The sequence below is a fragment of the Oncorhynchus masou genome, chromosome 17 (assembly GCF_036934945.1).
Source record: "Oncorhynchus masou masou isolate Uvic2021 chromosome 17, UVic_Omas_1.1, whole genome shotgun sequence".
Taxonomy (NCBI): domain Eukaryota; kingdom Metazoa; phylum Chordata; class Actinopteri; order Salmoniformes; family Salmonidae; genus Oncorhynchus; species Oncorhynchus masou.
The window spans coordinates 5,053,113-5,072,809 of NC_088228.1; the positions used below are offsets into that span (position 1 = coordinate 5,053,113).

The 19,697-nt window shown below is 40.5% G+C and overlaps 1 protein-coding gene across 1 annotated transcript in view; it reads right to left on the reverse strand.

Moving 5' to 3' along the window:
• LOC135558088 (collagen alpha-1(XI) chain-like) overlaps positions 1-19,697 on the reverse strand; it is a 208,044-nt gene that overhangs the window by 104,117 nt on the left and 84,230 nt on the right. The window contains 4 exon segments of the mRNA XM_064991838.1: positions 1,238-1,312; positions 8,744-8,806; positions 9,364-9,405; positions 13,372-13,434. Coding sequence (XP_064847910.1) covers positions 1,238-1,312; positions 8,744-8,806; positions 9,364-9,405; positions 13,372-13,434 — 243 coding nt within the window.

The following is a 19,697-nucleotide window of genomic DNA, read 5'->3' on the forward strand; positions in this document are numbered from 1 at the left end:
TTTTTGAGGTCGGACCTTTTGTTTGGCTAATAATACACACTCTCTCTATATTATTTATATTTATATTTATATATATGTATATATATATATATATATATATATAAAATATAATATATATTCTTTATGCAGCCCTGTGTGTTCATCAGCATCACTGGTCATCCCAGACAGACGATGGTCCCGCCACCCCTACTCAGACGTCGCAAGCATCAACCAATGGTTGCGTGCCACGTCACCGACCATAACGTCAGGCACCAGATAGCTCTAACACATGATGTGGTTAGCTGACACGTAAAATACCTATCTGGCATGAGTCATCGAAGTCTGAGCAGGGGAACACCACCATATCCAAAACGGACACTGAGTTGCAGCCCTGCAGTGTGTATAAACCCGTCACTGGGCTCCATGACAGATCCATTAGATCCAAAATGTCCGCTGAGCTGCATGCAGAGTGGTTACACAGTCACCGGTTCCAGTCCACTGCACCCAGTGACATTTACAAGGTGAATGACTGAGGTTTATATGTACAGAGGGCTTAACGGGGATACAGTGAGGTGAAGTGTGTTAAACAAGGTGACTTCACGGTCCAGAACAGAGACACCACAGTTGACTGGAGGTTACATATGACCTAATGGAAACAGGTAGCTGGTAGTCAGACAGCCAGGAGAGCCAGGACATATGGAGGTTGATGGAAAGGTGTTTCTTCATGGTTGAAACAGAAATGTTGTGGGTTGCATTCGGGCCTTTAGACAATGATGAAGGCTAATTACATAGAATACAATATAGAAGACAAGGCTGAGGACAGACGGAAGGTGGGAGAGGGGAGGGGGAGGCGAAGGAGGGGGAAGGAGGGAGGGAGGAGACTTACTGCCAACATGAAAATTGAATATTTTATAAGAGCAGCAGCAGTAGGAAGAGAGGGAAGGAGAGAGGTAGAGAGAGAAGGAGAGAGGAAGAGAGGGAAGGAGAGAGGTAGAGAGAGAGGAAAGATGAGGTAAGAGGGGACTTACTGGCAGCATGAAAATGGAACCTTTTATAAGAGCAGCAGCAGTAGGAAGAGAGGGAAGGAGAGATGTAGAGAGCGAAGGAGAGAGGAAGAGAGAGAGGTAGAGAGCGAAGGAGAGAGGTAGAGAGGGAGGGAGAGAGGTAGAGAGGAAAGGAGAGAGGTAGAGAGGAAAGGAGAGAGGTAGAGAGGGAGGGAGAGAGGTAGAGAGGAAAGATGAGGTAAGAGGGGACTTACTGGCAGCATTAGAAGGGTACCTGGAGGACCAGGAACTCCGTCTGAACCAGGAAGACCAGCTCGCCCTGGAGGACCCTGGGTAATGTAGGAGAGAGAGAGAGAGACAGACAGACATTTGGTTAATGTAGAATAATTTAGAGAGAGGTTGACTACAAAGTTAAAGGGGAAGGAACTTCTTAATCATGATCACATAGGAAATATACATGATTACTGATGTAAATCTGTGAAGAGGAAAAGAGTATGTGGGTACAAAACATTTGGAGTATTTCATAGACCTTGAGAAAGTAATGGAGATGGTGAGGTTTGATGTTTGGCCACGGGGATCTTTTACGACCAGGCCACTACTGACGAGCAGAGGGGTGGGACTTCCTACTGTGAATTAGCAGAGGGGTGGGACTTCCTACTGTGAATTAGCAGAGGGGTGGGACTTCCTACTGTGAATTAGCAGAGGGGTGGGACTTCCTACTGTGAATTAGCAGAGGGGTGGGACTTCCTACTGTGAATTAGCAGAGGGGTGGGACTTCCTACTGTGAATTAGCAGAGGGTGGGACTTCCTACTGTGAATTAGCAGAGGGGTGGGACTTCCTACTGTGAATTAGCAGAGGGGTGGGACTTCCTACTGTAAATTAGCAGAGGGGTGGGACTTCCTACTGTGAATTAGCAGAGCGGTGGGACTTCCTACTGTAAATTAGCAGAGGACTTAAAACTAGCATCCAGCCATACAAAAATACATTGCATTTATTAGCATTGTGAAATCAATGTAAAGGTATGTGGTGGGCACTCAGACACATCATCACAACATGATGCTGCTGATAAAGAACTGAGGAAAAATAGTTATGCTAATGCTAATGATTTAACGGGTATGCTATCGAGAGACGAATGACCTCTGGTTTAACTGTACGTCGCTCCGGATTAAGGGGTGTGACGTTTGAAGGCGGTACATTTAAACACATTTGGGATCGTTCAAGTACATTTCTTGCAAAATGTAAATCACAGTGCCGTTATCACTGACCTACCACTAGCAGGTCCTCATCATCATCATCATTTATCATAAAAGCATGATTTACCAGTACACATAGTCCAGACTAAAAGTGCATTATAAATCACAGTATATCCACTGTATTACCACCAGCGGGCCAGGCCAGGACTAGATCTCTTTAACAGACCAGACCAGGACTAGATCTCTTTAACAGACCAGGGCTAGATCTCTTTAACAGACCAGGGCTAGATCTCTTTAACAGACCAGGGCTAGATCTCTTTAACAGACCAGGGCTAGATCTCTTTAACAGACCAGACCAGGGCTAGATCTCTTTAACAGACCAGGTCAGGGCTAGATCTCTTTAACAGACCAGGGCTAGATCTCTTTAACAGACCAGGTCAGGGCTAGATCTCTTTAACAGACCAGGGCTAGATCTCTTTAACAGACCAGACCAGGGCTAGATCTCTTTAACAGACCAGGTCAGGGCTAGATCTCTTTAACAGACCAGGGCTAGATCTCTTTAACAGACCAGGTCAGGGCTAGATCTCTTTAACAGACCAGGTCAGGACTAGATCTCTTTAACAGACCAGGACTAGATCTCTTTAACAGACCAGGGCTAGATCTCTTTAACAGGCCAGACCAGGGCTAGATCTCTTTAACAGACCAGGGCTAGATCTCTTTAACAGACCAGGTCAGGGCTAGATCTCTTTAACAGACCAGGCCAGGGCTAGATCTCTTTAACAGACCAGGGCTAGATCTCTTTAACAGACCAGGTCAGGGCTAGATCTCTTTAACAGACCAGGGCTAGATCTCTTTAACAGACCAGGTCAGGGCTAGATCTCTTTAACAGACCAGGTCAGGGCTAGATCTCTTTAACAGACCAGGTCAGGGCTAGATCTCTTTAACAGACCAGGGCTAGATCTCTTTAACAGACCAGACCAGGGCTAGATCTCTTTAACAGACCAGACCAGGGCTAGATCTCTTTAACAGACCAGGTCAGGGCTAGATCTCTTTAACAGACCAGGGCTAGATCTCTTTAACAGACCAGGTCAGGACTAGATCTCTTTAACAGACCAGGTCAGGGCTAGATCTCTTTAACAGACCAGGGATAGATCTCTTTAACAGACCAGGGCTAGATCTCTTTAACAGACCAGGTCAGGGCTAGATCTCTTTAACAGACCAGGGCTAGATCTCTTTAACAGACCAGGTCAGGGCTAGATCTCTTTAACAGGCCAGGGCTAGATCTCTTTAACAGACCAGGGCTAGATCTCTTTAACAGACCAGGGCTAGATCTCTTTAACAGACCAGGTCAGGGCTAGATCTCTTTAACAGACCAGACCAGGGCTAGATCTCTTTAACAGACCAGGTCAGGGCTAGATCTCTTTAACAGACCAGACCAGGGCTAGATCTCTTTAACAGACCAGGTCAGGGCTAGATCTCTTTAACAGACCAGGTCAGGGCTAGATCTCTTTAACAGACCAGGGCTAGATCTCTTTAACAGACCAGGGCTAGATCTCTTTAACAGACCAGGTCAGGGCTAGATCTCTTTAACAGACCAGGGCTAGATCTCTTTAACAGACCAGGGCTAGATCTCTTTAACAGACCAGGGCTAGATCTCTTTAACAGACCAGGGCTAGATCTCTTTAACAGACCAGGGCTAGATCTCTTTAACAGACCAGGGCTAGATCTCTTTAACAGACCAGGTCAGGGCTAGATCTCTTTAACAGACCAGGGCTAGATCTCTTTAACAGACCAGGGCTAGATCTCTTTAACAGGCCAGGGCTAGATCTCTTTAACAGACCAGGTCAGGGCTAGATCTCTTTAACAGACCAGGGCTAGATCTCTTTAACAGACCAGGTCAGGGCTAGATCTCTTTAACAGACCAGGGCTAGATCTCTTTAACAGACCAGGTCAGGGCTAGATCTCTTTAACAGACCAGGTCAGGGCTAGATCTCTTTAACAGACCAGGGCTAGATCTCTTTAACAGACCAGGGCTAGATCTCTTTAACAGACCAGGGCTCTCTTTAACAGACCAGGTCAGGGCTAGATCTCTTTAACAGACCAGGGCTAGATCTCTTTAACAGACCAGGGCTAGATCTCTTTAACAGACCAGGGCTAGATCTCTTTAACAGACCAGGGCTAGATCTCTTTAACAGACCAGGTCAGGGCTAGATCTCTTTAACAGGCCAGGGCTAGATTTAACAGACCAGGGCTCTTTAACAGACCAGGGCTAGATCTCTTTAACAGACCAGGGCTAGATCTCTTTAACAGACCAGGTCAGGGCTAGATCTCTTTAACAGACCATGTCAGGGCTAGATCTCTTTAACAGACCAGGGCTAGATCTCTTTAACAGACCAGGGCTAGATCTCTTTAACAGATCAGGGCTAGATCTCTTTAACAGGCCAGGTCAGGGCTAGATCTCTTTAGCAAGCTGGTCACGCGCTCTGATCTAGTCTCTGTCTGTCTCAGACGTGCTCTGCTGGGTCAAATTGTTCCCATGTGTTACTGCTTCCCTTCTCTGACTAACTGACTGCCTGACTGACTGCCTGACAGCCTAACTGTCTGGCTGGTTGACTGCCTGCCTTGCTGTCTTATCCAGAGGGATATCCAGAGAGCTACATACGGCTAACTCTGTAATGACACCCCATTCCCTATATAGTGCACTACTTTTGACCAGAGTCCTATGGGCCCAGAGTCCTATGGCACCCTATTACCTATATAGTGCACTACTTTTGACCAGAGTCCTATGGGCCCAGAGTCCTATTGCACCCTATTCCCTATATAGTGCACTACTTTTGACCAGAGTCCTATGGGCCCAGAGTCCTATGGGCCCAGAGTCCTATGGGCCTTGGTCAAAGGTAGGGCTCTGTATAGTGAATAGGGTGCCATTCTAAACTTAGCCATAGACTCCTTACTGCCCCCCCAGTCAACACACATTGGTACTGCAGGGGCTTGGGGTTGGGGGGCTGTGGTGGGATCAATCATGTACAATATATCAACTCCGGATTGCTGATGTTATGTATTGGCCAATGAGAGGTTTTGAAACCACCGGTCGGCCATATTGGCACTCCCTAGAAGAAGTAGTCAATTTATTTAAGTATTTTTGTTGTAGTGGTGACAATAACAAGAATAATATGTTTTTTTAAATATGTTTTCATTTGTATGTTTAGCTCACATAATATGATTTAAAAGTACACATTAATGGTGTCTGTAGTATAATAGATGTGGCAAAAACAAATGTAGACATTAATAAATGCATTTCTATCACTTCCAAAATATTATTTATAATGGTGGGGGAGTACCAAGATGGATGCTTCAACACAGCACCATCTATCAGTCATCTAGTGTATATGTACATATGTACATATGTACATATACATATATATATATATTATATATATATATATATAATATTACATATATATTATAAATGGTGGGGGAGTACCAAGATGGAGGCTTCAACACAGCACCATCTATCAGTCATCTAGTGTATATGTACATATATATATATATATTATACATGTTGGGGAAATACCAAGATGGAGGCTTCAACACAGCACCATCTATCAGTCATCATATATATATATATCGTTGGGTGGGGGGGGGGAGAGGAGGCGAGGGTGCGGGGTCGGTTATGTGAGAAACGTGCTGATCAAAGGATAATCCCTGCAAGGGTATAGTGTGTGTGTGTGTGTGTGTGTGTGTGTGTGTGTGTGTGTGTGTGTGTGTGTGTGTGTGTGTGTGTGTGTGTGTTAGGGAGACCCTACACTCTCTCCAAAAATCCCAAACTTCAGAACCACCAGCACCGGGTCACTTTCAATGGGCCTGTCAAATCTCAGTCAGACTAACTCCTCCTGGGAGGAAATGGAGAGGCAACGACGGACTGGGGTGGAGGGATCCGGGATCAGACAAATATTTTCTGAGCATTCTGCTCTTACTGGAACAAAAAGGCTTTTGTGTGTCAAGAGGAGAGGAGGGGAGGGGAGACTCTGCTGAGGTGGGTGTGTCTTCCCTCGAGGGCATTCTAAGGTTGGGTCTCAAGTTGTCCTATTCCCATTTATTTGTAATTTAAAAAAAAAATGTTTATTTAACTTTTATTTAACTGGGCAAGTCAGTTAAGAACAAATTCTTATTTACAATTTACAATGTAGGGTGAGGAGAGGGAAACGGGGTCGATTCACCACATTCTAGGAAGAAAAAACAAACTCGCACTACAGATTCTTAAAGAGGGGCCACTTATTCAGTGTCAATCAATCAAACTAAATGTCCTCCGATCCACAGTCCCTGGGCTGTGTCCCAAATGACACCGGACTCCCGATATAGGGCACTACTTTAGACCAGGGTCCAGTGCAGCCCTTAAAGAAGTACATTGACACTCTAAGGGTGCCTTATTGTTTGATGTGCTGCTGGAGGGTCTGAGGTTGGCCTTGAAACTGAGACATCGAGAGAAAAAAAAACAGCCAGCGACCCAAATAGCAAACTATGCCCTATATAGTGTACTACTTTTAACCCGGGCCAATAGGGAATAGGGACGTATTTCCACAACTATGTGTTGTTGAGGGTAATCCGAGTTATTTGGTTTCCCGGGCCTGCCCTTCGGTCTTCCTCCCCTCCTTTCCTTCTTTCCTCTCCTCCCTTCCCTCTCCTTCTCCTCCCCGGTGCAGTAGCAAGCCGTGGCTGATTGACCTCTTTTCTCCCCGTGGAATGAAGGTGCGGGGCTCTACTACAAACCCAGCCAAAGGAGAAGGACACAGAGAAACAACTTCCTATATAGGCATACCTGCTGGCTTCTCTTCTTTGTAAAACCAAGATGGATGGCTTGTTGTCAAGACCACAGTCTTGTCTGAAACACTGTGTTTATTATTTTAAACTAATGTCTTTATCATAATATACTGTTACTATGAATAGACTGTCATCTAAGAATCAGTTAAGTAAGTGGAATGCTGACTCATTATTAGTCAGCTATTAGCCACAGTCCAAGGAGACAGACTAGTCAGACAGACTAGTCGGACTTGGCCTGAGGGGTTTAAGAACTACATTCTCCCAAATATACAGTACCAGTCAGAAGTTTGGACACACCTGTACTCATTCCAGGGTTTTTCCTTTATTTTTTAAAACTATTGTCTACATTGTAGAATACTAGTGAAGACATCAAAACTAGGAAAAAACACATATGGAATCATGTAGTAACCCCAAAAAAGTGTTAAACAAATCAACATCTATTTTATATTTGAGATTCTTCAAAGTAGGCACCCTTTGCCTTGATAAAAGCTTTGCACACTTGGTATTCTCTCAAAAAAACTAAAACATTCTAATCACGGAGATCTCCCTTAACATTCCAATCACTGAGATCTCCCTTAACATTCCAATCACTGAGATCTCCCTTAACATTCCATTCACGGAGATCTCCCTTAACATTGCATTCACTTAGATCTCCCTTAACATTCCATTCACTGAGATCTCCCTTAACATTCCAATCACTGAGATCTCCCTTAACATTCCAATCACTGAGATCTCCCTTAACATTCCAATCACCGAGATCTCCCTTAACATTCCATTCACTGAGATCTCCCTTAACATTCCAATCACTGAGATCTCCCTTAACATTCCAATCCATCATTCCAATCACTGAGATCTCCCTTAACATTCGAATCACTGAGATCTCCCTTAACATTCCATTCACTGAGATCTCCCTTAACATTCCATTCACTGAGATCTCCCTTAACATTCCATTCACTGAGATCTCCCTTAACATTCCATTCACTGAGATCTCCCTTAACATTACAATCACTGAGATCTCCCTTAACATTCCAATCACTGAGATCTCCCTTAACATTCCATTCACTGAGATCTCCCTTAACATTACAATCACTGAGATCTCCCTTAACATTCCAATCACTGAGATCTCCCTTAACATTCCATTCACTGAGATCTCCATTAACATTCCATTCACTGAGATCTCCATTAACATTCCAATCACTGAGATCTCCCTTAACATTCCATTCTTTGGTATTTCTAAACCGCTATGGTTGTATTGGTTTGATGTGCTGAGGCTTCTACTGTATATTCTACGAGGGTTCTACTGTATATTCTACGAGGGTTCTACTGTATATTCTACGAGGGTTCTACTGTATATTCTACCAGGGTCGTACTGTATATTCTACGAGGGTTGTACTGTATATTCTACGAGGGTTGTACTGTATATTCTACAAGGGTTGTACTGTATATTCTACGAGGGTTGTACTGTATATTCTACGAGGGTTGTACTGTATATTCTACAAGGGTTCTACTGTATATTCTACGAGGGTTGTATTGTATATTCTATGAGCCAGAGTTCTCCAACCATACTCTGAATAGCCTTTACACTATTTGCTGTGGTAGCTATATATAAACTGTTGAGTTGCATATGTTGCTTTAGTGATGGGTTAAAATGAGAGTCAGAGAGTTGTGGTGGGTAATGAGGAAATGACCTATTTCCAACAGCAGGAAGTGCAAAGGGAGTTCCTGAGCAGCGAAAGCTCACTTACCCTGTCACCGTGGTCTCCATGTGGGCCAGGGGCACCCTGGGAGCCTGGGGCGCCGGGCAATCCCTGCGAACGCACACATACCCATTAACTACAGCAGAGCTAGCTTACCAAACTGCTACCACATTTAATTTATCAACCTCAGAGAGACAAAGCTACACTCTCTCTCTCACTCTCTCTCTTTCTTTCTCTCTCTCTCTCTCTCTCTCTCTCTCTAGCTCACTCTCTCGTGCACTCTTTCACTCTCTTTGTCTCTCTCTTTGTCTCTCTTTGCCTTTTTGGTCTATCTCTTTCTCTCTAGCTCTCTCTCTGGAGGCAAAGAGAGAGAGAGAGTACGTCTGGGAGAGAGGGAGGCAAAGAGAGAGAGGGAGTAGGTCTGGGAGAGAGGGAGGCAAAGAGAGAGAGTAGGTCTGGGAGAGAGTGAGGCAAATAGAGAGAGAGTAGGTCTGGGAGAGAGGGAACCAAAGAGAGAGTAGGTCTGGGAGAGAGGGAGCCAAAGAGAGAGAGTAGGTCTGGGAGAGAGGGAGCCAAAGAGAGAGAGAGTAGGTCTGGGAGAGAGGGAGCCAAAGAGAGAGAGAGTAGGTCTGGGAGAGAGGGAGCCAAAGAGAGAACGTGATACTCACAGCTTGGCCAGGGCCTCCTTGGGGTCCTTCAATCAGCATCCCCTGGAAGACAGTGAAGGAGAGGGAAGACAGAGAAGAGAGAGAAGAAGGACAAAAAAGAGAAGGAAGACAGAAAAGAGAGAGAAGAAAGACAAAAAAGAGAGGGAAGACAGAGAATAGAGAGAAGACAGACAGAGAAAAGAGAGAAGACAGAGAAAAGAGAGGGAAGACAGAGAAAAGAGAGGGCAGATAGAAGAGAGGAAAGACAGAGAAAAGAGGGGGAAGACAGAGAAAAGAGGGAAGACAGAGACAAAATAGGGAAGATAGAGAAAAGAGAGGGAAGACACAGAGAAAAGAGAGGGAAGACAGAGAAAAGAGAGGGAAGACAGAGAAAAGAGGGAAGACAGACAAAAGAGAAGACAGAAAAAGATAGAAGAAGAGAAAAGAGGGAAAAGAGATGAAAGACAGAGAAAAGAGGGGGAAGACAGAGAAAAGAGGGAAGACAGAGAAAGAGAGGGAAGACAGAGAAAAGAGAGGGAAGACAGAGATACATTAGGGCATTCAGAAAGACAGAGAAAAGAAATCTACAGGCAGAGTGGAGACAAAATAGAAGATACAGAAAAGATGGGAAGACAGACAAAATAGAAGACAGACAAAAGTTACACAGTAGTGATAATAACTAGTTACACAGTAGTGATAATAATTAGTTACACAGTAGTGATAATAACTAGTTATATGGTATGGATAGTAACTAGTTATATTGTAGTGATAATAACTAGTTACATAGTAGTGATAATAACTAGTTATACAGTATGGATAATAACTATTTATATAGTAGTGATAATAACTAGTTATATAGTAGTGATAATAACTAGTTACACAGTAGTGATAATAACTAGTTATATAGTAAGACACATAATAACATTTATATAGTAGGACATAATAACTAGTTATATAGTAGTGATAATAACATGGTTACATAGTAGTGATAATAACTAGTTATATAGTAGTGATAATAACTAGTTATATAGTAGTGATAATAACTAGTTACACAGTAGTGATAATAACTAGTTATATAGTAGTGATAATAACTAGTTACACAGTAGTGATAATAACTAGTTATATAGTATGGATAATAACTAGTTATATAGTAGTGATAATAACTAGTTATATAGTAGTGATAATAACTAGTTATATAGTAGTGATAATAACTAGTTATATAGTAGTGATAATAACTAGTTATATAGTAGGGATAATAACTAGTTATATAGTAGTGATAATAACTAGTTATATAGTATGGATAATAACTAGTTATATAGTAGTGATAATAACTAGTTATATAGTAGTGATAATAACTAGTTATATAGTATGGATAATAACTAGTTATATAGTAGTGATAATAACTAGTTATATAGTATGGATAATAACTAGTTATATAGTAGGAATAATAACTAGTTATATAGTAGGGATAATAACTAGTTATATAGTATGGATAATAACTAGTTATATAGTAGTGATAATAACTAGTTATATAGTATGGATAATAACTAGTTATATAGTAGGAATAATAACTAGTTATATAGTAGGGATAATAACTAGTTACACAGTAGTGATAATAACTAGTTATACAGTAGGGATAATAACTAGTTATATAGTAGTGATAATAACTAGTTATATAGTAGGGATAATAACTAGTTATATAGTAGGGATAATAACTAGTTATATAGTAGTGATAATAACTAGTTATATAGTAGGGATAATAACTAGTTATATAGTAGGGATAATAACTAGTTGTATAGTAGTGATAATAACTAGTTATATAGTAGTGATAATAACTAGTTATATAGTAGTGATAATAACTAGTTACACAGTAGTGATAATAACTAGTTATATAGTAGTGATAATAACTAGTTACACAGTAGGGATAATAACTAGTTATACAGTAGGGATAATAACTAGTTATATAGTAGTGATAATAACTAGTTACACAGTAGGGATAATAACTAGTTATATAGTAGTGATAATAACTAGTTATATAGTAGGGATAATAACTAGTTATATAGTAGTGATAATAACTAGTTATATAGTAGGAATAATAACTAGTTATATAGTAGGGATAATAACTAGTTATATAGTATGGATAATAACTAGTTATATAGTAGTTATAATAACTAGTTATATAGTAGTGATAATAACTAGTTATATAGTAGGAATAATAACTAGTTATATAGTAGTGATAATAATTAGTTACACAGTAGTGATAATAACTAGTTATATAGTAGGGATAATAACTAGTTATATAGTAGTGATAATAACTAGTTATATAGTAGGGATAATAACTAGTTATATAGTAGTGATAATAACTAGTTATATAGTAGTGATAATAACTAGTTATATAGTATGGATAATAACTAGTTATATAGTAGGGATAATAACTAGTTATATAGTAGGGATAATAACTAGTTATATAGTATGGATAATAACTAGTTATATAGTAGTGATAATAACTAGTTATATAGTAGTGATAATAACTAGTTATATAGTAGTGATAATAACTAGTTATATAGTAGGGATAATAACTAGTTATATAGTAGTGATAATAACTAGTTATATAGTAGTGATAATAACTAGTTATATAGTAGGGATAATAACTAGTTATATAGTAGTGATAATAACTAGTTATATAGTAGTGATAATAACTAGTTATATAGTAGTGATAATAACTAGTTATATAGTAGTGATAATAACTAGTTATATAGTAGGAATAATAACTAGTTATATAGTAGTGATAATAATTAGTTACACAGTAGTGATAATAACTAGTTATATAGTAGTGATAATAACTAGTTATATAGTAGTGATAATAACTAGTTATATAGTATGGATAATAACTAGTTATATAGTATGGATAATAACTAGTTATATAGTAGGAATAATAACTAGTTATATAGTATGGATAATAACTAGTTATATAGTATGGATAATAACTAGTTATATAGTATGGATAATAACTAGTTATATAGTAGGGATAATAACTAGTTATATAGTAGGGATAATAACTAGTTATATAGTATGGATAATAACTAGTTATATAGTAGTGATAATAACTAGTTACACAGTAGTGATAATAACTAGTTATATAGTAGTGATAATAACTAGTTATATAGTAGTGATAATAACTAGTTATATAGTAGGGATAATAACTAGTTATATAGTAGTGATAATAACTAGTTATATAGTAGTGATAATAACTAGTTATATAGTAGTGATAATAACTAGTTATATAGTAGTGATAATAACTAGTTATATAGTATGGATAATAACTAGTTATATAGTAGGGATAATAACTAGTTATATAGTAGTGATAATAACTAGTTATATAGTATGGATAATAACTAGTTATATAGTAGGGATAATAACTAGTTATATAGTATGGATAATAACTAGTTATATAGTAGGGATAATAACTAGTTATATAGTAGTGATAATAACTAGTTATATAGTAGTGATAATAACTAGTTATATAGTAGTGATAATAACTAGTTATATAGTAGGGATAATAACTAGTTACACAGTAGTGATAATAACTAGTTATATAGTAGTGATAATAACTAGTTATATAGTAGTGATAATAACTAGTTATATAGTAGGGATAATAACTAGTTATATAGTAGGGATAATAACTAGTTATATAGTAGTGATAATAACTAGTTATACAGTAGTGATAATAACTAGTTATATAGTAGTGATAATAACTAGTTATATAGTAGTTATAATAACTAGTTATATAGTAGTGATAATAACTAGTTATATAGTATGGATAATAACTAGTTATATAGTAGGGATAATAACTAGTGGTTGTACAACGTGTCATGTTTATGAGTCGGGGAAACATGGAGTGGGACTGAGCTGAAGCAGGAGAAACGTCAGAAAATGATGTTTACGGCAAAGTTAACTCCACAGTTTTAGCTGATGCATCATTGATAACTAGTTATACAATAGTGATAAAACGTGTTGCCTTCCACTTACGGGTTCGATGATGGCGGGTTCTCCCTTCTCTCCCTTCTCTCCGCCATATCTACCTCCTCCAATCTGAAAACACACCACAGAGACATCCAATCAGAATACAGATCTGGCGAGTTGTCAACAAAACACAGGGGGGGGGGGACGTCAGTATTTCCCAAAGAAAATCCTTCTGTAGGCTTCTGTGGCAGCATCACCAGGTTCTACGCTGACGTCACAAACACCAGCCGGGTGAATTATAACCAATCAGAGGTGAAGTAGTCATGGGAAGTCAAGCAAGGGAAGTCCTACCCAATGTCTGGTGTCCTCATTGCACCAGGAGATTCGGGGGAATTGAATACACTACCACATCCAGCTGTAAACGAGATAAGAAAAGATCCAGACCCCTTCAAAATGCCGAGTGCCTGTCTGTGCCTGGTCGTGGAACATTTGTTAAGGCTAAATGCTAAATGTGTTTTTAGTCTACGTAGGAAATATTAACCACAAGAAGTGATTCGTAATGAAGCCACAATTTGAGTCTTGGTCCGAATGATATTAGTTAGTTTTCCAAAGCCACTGAAGATGACAAACGGAGATGTATCCCAAATTACACTGTGTTCCTTTTATAGTGCACAACTTTTGACCAGGGCCCTATGTGTGGTGCACTATATAGGGAATAGGGTGCCATTTGGGATGTACATAACTAACTGAACACAGCGAGGGTCCTGGACACCTGATATTATTGACACAATGACTTCACACAGGAGGAATTCATGATGAAACGTTGTTAACCTTTCATTCATAAACCCGGTTGTAGCAACCTCATGATTGGTATAGGGGAAAAATTAAGAGTATCATGCCGTAACCTAAACTTATCACTATTACATTGAGCTGGCTGAATGGAAAATGAATGACAGTCATCCAATATGCTGTAATAGAAATAAGGCCGTGGTCATGGAAAAGTGATTGTCCTCCCTCATCTTGAACAGTACTGACAGCCACTGCTGTGGGAGAAATAGGACTGGAAACAAAATGGCTACAGTGGGACTGGAAACAAAATGGCTACAGTGGGACTGGAAACAAAATGGCTACAGTGGGACTGGAAACAAAATGGCTACAGTGGGACTGGAAACAAAATGGCTACAGTGGGACTGGAAACAAAATGGCTACAGTGAGACTAGAAACAAAATGTCTACAGTGGGACAAGAAACAAAATGGCTACAGTGGGACTGGAAACAAAATGGCTACAGTGAGTCTAGAAACAAAATGGCTACAGTGGGACGAGAAACAAAATGGCTACAGTGGGACTGGAAACAAAATGGCTTCAGTGGGTCTGGAAACAAAATGGCTACAGTGGGACTAGAAACAAAATGGCTACAGTGGGACTAGAAACAAAATGTCTACAGTGGGACGAGAAACAAAATGTCTACAGTGGGACTAGAAACAAAATGGCTAAAGTGAGACAAGAAACAAAATGGCTACAGTGGGACTGGAAACAAAATGGCTACAGTGGGACTGGAAACAAAATGGCTACAGTGGGACTAGAAACAAAATGGCTACAGTGGGACTGGAAACAAAATGGCTACAGTGGGACTGGAAACAAAATGGCTACAGTGGGACTGGAAACAAAATGGCTACAGTGGGACTGGAAACGAAATGGCTACAGTGGGAGTAGAAACAAAATGGCTACAGTGAGACAAGAAACAAAATGGCTACAGTGGGACTGGAAACAAAATGGCTACAGTGAGACTAGAAACAAAATGGCTACAGTGAGACTAGAAACAAAATGGCTACAGTGGGACTAGAAACAAAATGGCTACAGTGGGACATGAAACAAAATGGCTACAGTGAGTCTAGAAACAAAATGGCTACAGTGGGACGAGAAACAAAATGGCTACAGTGGGACTGGAAACAAAATGGCTTCAGTGGGACTGGAAACAAAATGGCTACAGTGAGACTAGAAACAAAATGGCTACAGTGGGACTGGAAACAAAATGGCTACAGTGGGACATGAAACAAAATGGCTTCAGTGGGATTGGAAACAAAATGGCTACAGTGGGACTGGAAACAAAATGGCTAAAGTGGGACTGGAAACAAAATGGCTACAGTGAGACCTGAAACAAAATGGCTACAGTGAGACTAGAAACAAAATGGCTACAGTGGGACTAGAAAAAAAATGGCTACTGTGGGAGTGGAAACAAAATGGCTACAGTGGGACTGGAAACAAAATGGCTATAGTGGGACTGGAAACAAAATGGCTACAGTGGGACTAGAAACAAAATGTCTACAGTGGGACTAGAAAGAAAATGGTTACAGTGGGACTAGAAACAAAATGGCTACAGTGGGACTAGAAACAAAATGGCTACAGTGGGGCTGGAAACAAAATGGCTACAGTGAGAATAGAAACAAAATGGCTACAGTGGGACTAGAAACAAAATGGCTTCAGTGGGACGAGAAACAAAATGGCTACAGTGGGACTAGAAACAAAATGGCTACAGTGGGACTAGAAGCAAAATGGCTACAGTAGGACTGGAAACAAAATGGCTACAGTGAGACTAGAAACAAAATGGCTACAGTAGGACTGGAAACAAAATGGCTACAGTGAGACAAGAAACAAAATGGCTACAGTGAGACAAGAAACAAAATGGCTACAGTAGGACTGGAAACAAAATGGCTAGAGTGGGACTAGAAACAAAATGGCTACAGTGGGACTGGAAACAAAATGGCTACAGTGAGACTAGAAACAAAATGGCTACAGTGGGACTAGAAACAAAATGGCTACAGTGGGACTGGAAACAAAATGGCTACAGTGGGACTAGAAACAAAATGGCTACAGTGAGACTAGAAACAAAATGGCTACAGTGGGACTAGAAACAAAATGGCTACAGTGGGACTAGAAACAAAATGGCTACAGTGGGACTGGAAACAAAATGGTTACAGTGAGACTAGAAACAAAATGGCTACAGTGGGACTAGAAACAAAATGTCTACAGTGGGACTGAAACAAAATGGCTACAGTGGGACTGGAAACAAAATGGCTACAGTGGGACTAGAAACAAAATGGCTACAGTGGGACTGGAAACAAAATGGCTACATTGGGACTGGAAACAAAATGGCTACAGTGAGACTAGAAACAAAATGGCTACAGTGGGACTAGAAACAAAATGGCTACAGTGGGACTGGAAACAAAATGGCTACAGTGGGACTAGAAACAAAATGGCTACAGTAGGACTGGAAACAAAATGGCTACAGTGGGATTGGAAACAAAATGGCTACAGTGGGACTAGAAACAAAATGGCTACAGTAGGACTGGAAACAAAATGGCTACAGTGGGACTAGAAACAAAATGGCTACAGTGGGACTGGAAACAAAATGGCTACAGTGGGACTAGAAACAAAATGGCTACAGTGAGACTAGAAACAAAATGGCTACAGTGGGACTAGAAACAAAATGGCTACAGTGGGACTAGAAACAAAATGGCTACAGTGGGACTGGAAACAAAATGGTTACAGTGAGACTAGAAACAAAATGGCTACAGTGGGACTAGAAACAAAATGTCTACAGTGGGACTGGAAACAAAATGGCTACAGTGGAACTGGAAACAAAATGGCTACAGTGGGACTAGAAACAAAATGGCTACAGTGGGACTGGAAACAAAATGGCTACATTGGGACTGGAAACAAAATGGCTACAGTGAGACTAGAAACAAAATGGCTACAGTGGGACTAGAAACAAAATGGCTACAGTGGGACTGGAAACAAAATGGCTACAGTGGGACTAGAAACAAAATGGCTACAGTAGGACTGGAAACAAAATGGCTACAGTGGGATTGGAAACAAAATGGCTACAGTGGGACTAGAAACAAAATGGCTACAGTAGGACTGGAAACAAAATGGCTACAGTGGGATTGGAAACAAAATGGCTACAGTGGGACTAGAAACAAAAATGCTTCAGTGGGACTAGAAACAAAATGGCTACAGTGGGACTGGAAACAAAATGGCTTCAGTGGGATTGGAAACAAAATGGCTTCAGTGGGACTGGAAGCAAAATGGCTACAGTGGGATTGGAAACAAAATGGCTACAGTGGGACTAGAAACAAAAATGCTTCAGTGGGACTAGAAACAAAATGGCTACAGTGGGACTAGAAACAAAATGGCTACAGTGGGACTGGAAACAAAATGGCTACAGTGGGACTAGAAACAAAATGGCTACAGTGAGACTAGAAACAAAATGGCTACAGTGGGACTAGAAACAAAATGGCTACAGTGGGACTAGAAACAAAATCGCTACAGTGGGACTGGAAACAAAATGGCTACAGTGGGACTGGAAACAAAATGGCTACATTGGGACTGGAAACAAAATGGCTACAGTGAGACTAGAAACAAAATGGCTACAGTGGGACTAGAAACAAAATGGCTACAGTGGGACTGGAAACAAAATGGCTACAGTGGGACTAGAAACAAAATGGCTACAGTGGGACTAGAAACAAAATGGCTACAGTGGGACTAGAAACAAAATCGCTACAGTGGGACTGGAAACAAAATGGTTACAGTGAGACTAGAAACAAAATGGCTACAGTGGGACTAGAAACAAAATGTCTACAGTGGGACTGGAAACAAAATGGCTACAGTGGGACTGGAAACAAAATGGCTACAGTGGGACTAGAAACAAAATGGCTACAGTGGGACTGGAAACAAAATGGCTACATTGGGACTGGAAACAAAATGGCTTCCAACAGTGAGACTAGAAACAAAATGGCTACAGTGGGACTAGAAACAAAATGGCTACAGTGGGACTGGAAACAAAATGGCTACAGTGGGACTAGAAACAAAATGGCTACAGTAGGACTGGAAACAAAATGGCTACAGTGGGATTGGAAACAAAATGGCTACAGTGGTCACGACTAGAAACAAAAATGCTTCAGTGGGACTAGAAACAAAATGGCTACAGTGGGACTGGAAACAAAATGGCTTCAGTGGGATTGGAAACCCTCAAACTGGCAAACATCAGCTGGGACTGGAAGCAAAATGGCTACAGCTGGGATTGGAAACAAAATGGCTACAGTTTCACTAGAAACAAAAATGCTTCAGTGGGACTAGAAACAAAATGGCTACAGTGGGACTGAAACAAAATGGCTTCAGTGGGACTGGAAGCAAATGGCTACAGTGAGACTAGAAACAAAATGGCTACAGTAGGACTGGAAACAAATGGCTAACTCTGGGACTGTTCACAAAATGTCTATCTTGGCCACATGAAATGAAATGGCTACAGTAGGTCTGGAAAAAATGGCTGAAATGGGACTGGTAACAAAATGGCTACAGTGGGACTGGAAACAAAATGGCTACAGTGAGACTAGAAACAAAATGGCTACAGTGGGACTAGAAACAAAATGGCTACAGTGGGACTGGAAACAAAATGGCTACAGTGGGACTGGAAGCAAAATGGCTACAGTGAGACTAGAAACAAAATGGCTACAGTAGGACTGGAAACAAAATGGCTACAGTGGGACTGGAAACAAAATGTCTACAGTGGGACATGAAACAAAATGGCTACAGTGGGACTAGAAACAAAATGGCTACAGTGGGACTAGAAACAAAATGGCTACAGTAGGACTGGAAACAAAATGGCTACAGTGGGACTGGAAACAAAATGGCTACAGTAGGACTGGAAACAAAATGGCTACAGTGGGACTGGAAACAAAATGGCTACAGTGGGACTGGAAACAAAATGGCTACAGTGAGTCTAGAAACAAAATGGCTACAGTGGGACTAGAAACAAAATGGCTACAGTAGGACTGGAAACAAAATGGCTACAGTGGGACTGGAAACAAAATGGCTACAGTGGGACTGGAAACAAAATGGCTACAGTGGGACTGGAAACAAAATGGCTACAGTGGGACTGGAAACAAAATGGCTACAGTGGGACTGGAAACAAAATGGCTACAGTGAGACTAGAAACAAAATGGCTACAGTGGGACTGGAAACAAAATGGCTACAGTGGGACTAGAAACAAAATGGCTACAGTGGGACTAGAAACAAAATGGCTACAGTGGGACTGGAAACAAAATGGCTACAGTGAGACTGGAAACAAAATGTCTTTATTCTTTTGGAACCTCTTTGAGTGTAATGTTTACTGTTAATTTTTATTGTTTATTTCACTTTTGTTTATCATCTATTTCACTTGCTTTGGCAAAGTGACAGACAGACAGACACAGAGAGAGAGAGAGAGAGAGCGATAGAGAGAACGAGAGAGAGAGTGAGGGAGTTCAGAAAGACAGAGAGAGTAAGAGGGATTGTTACGAAGTGAGATGTGTATCTCCATTCAGTATCGACGCCTCGCTCTGTGGTACATATC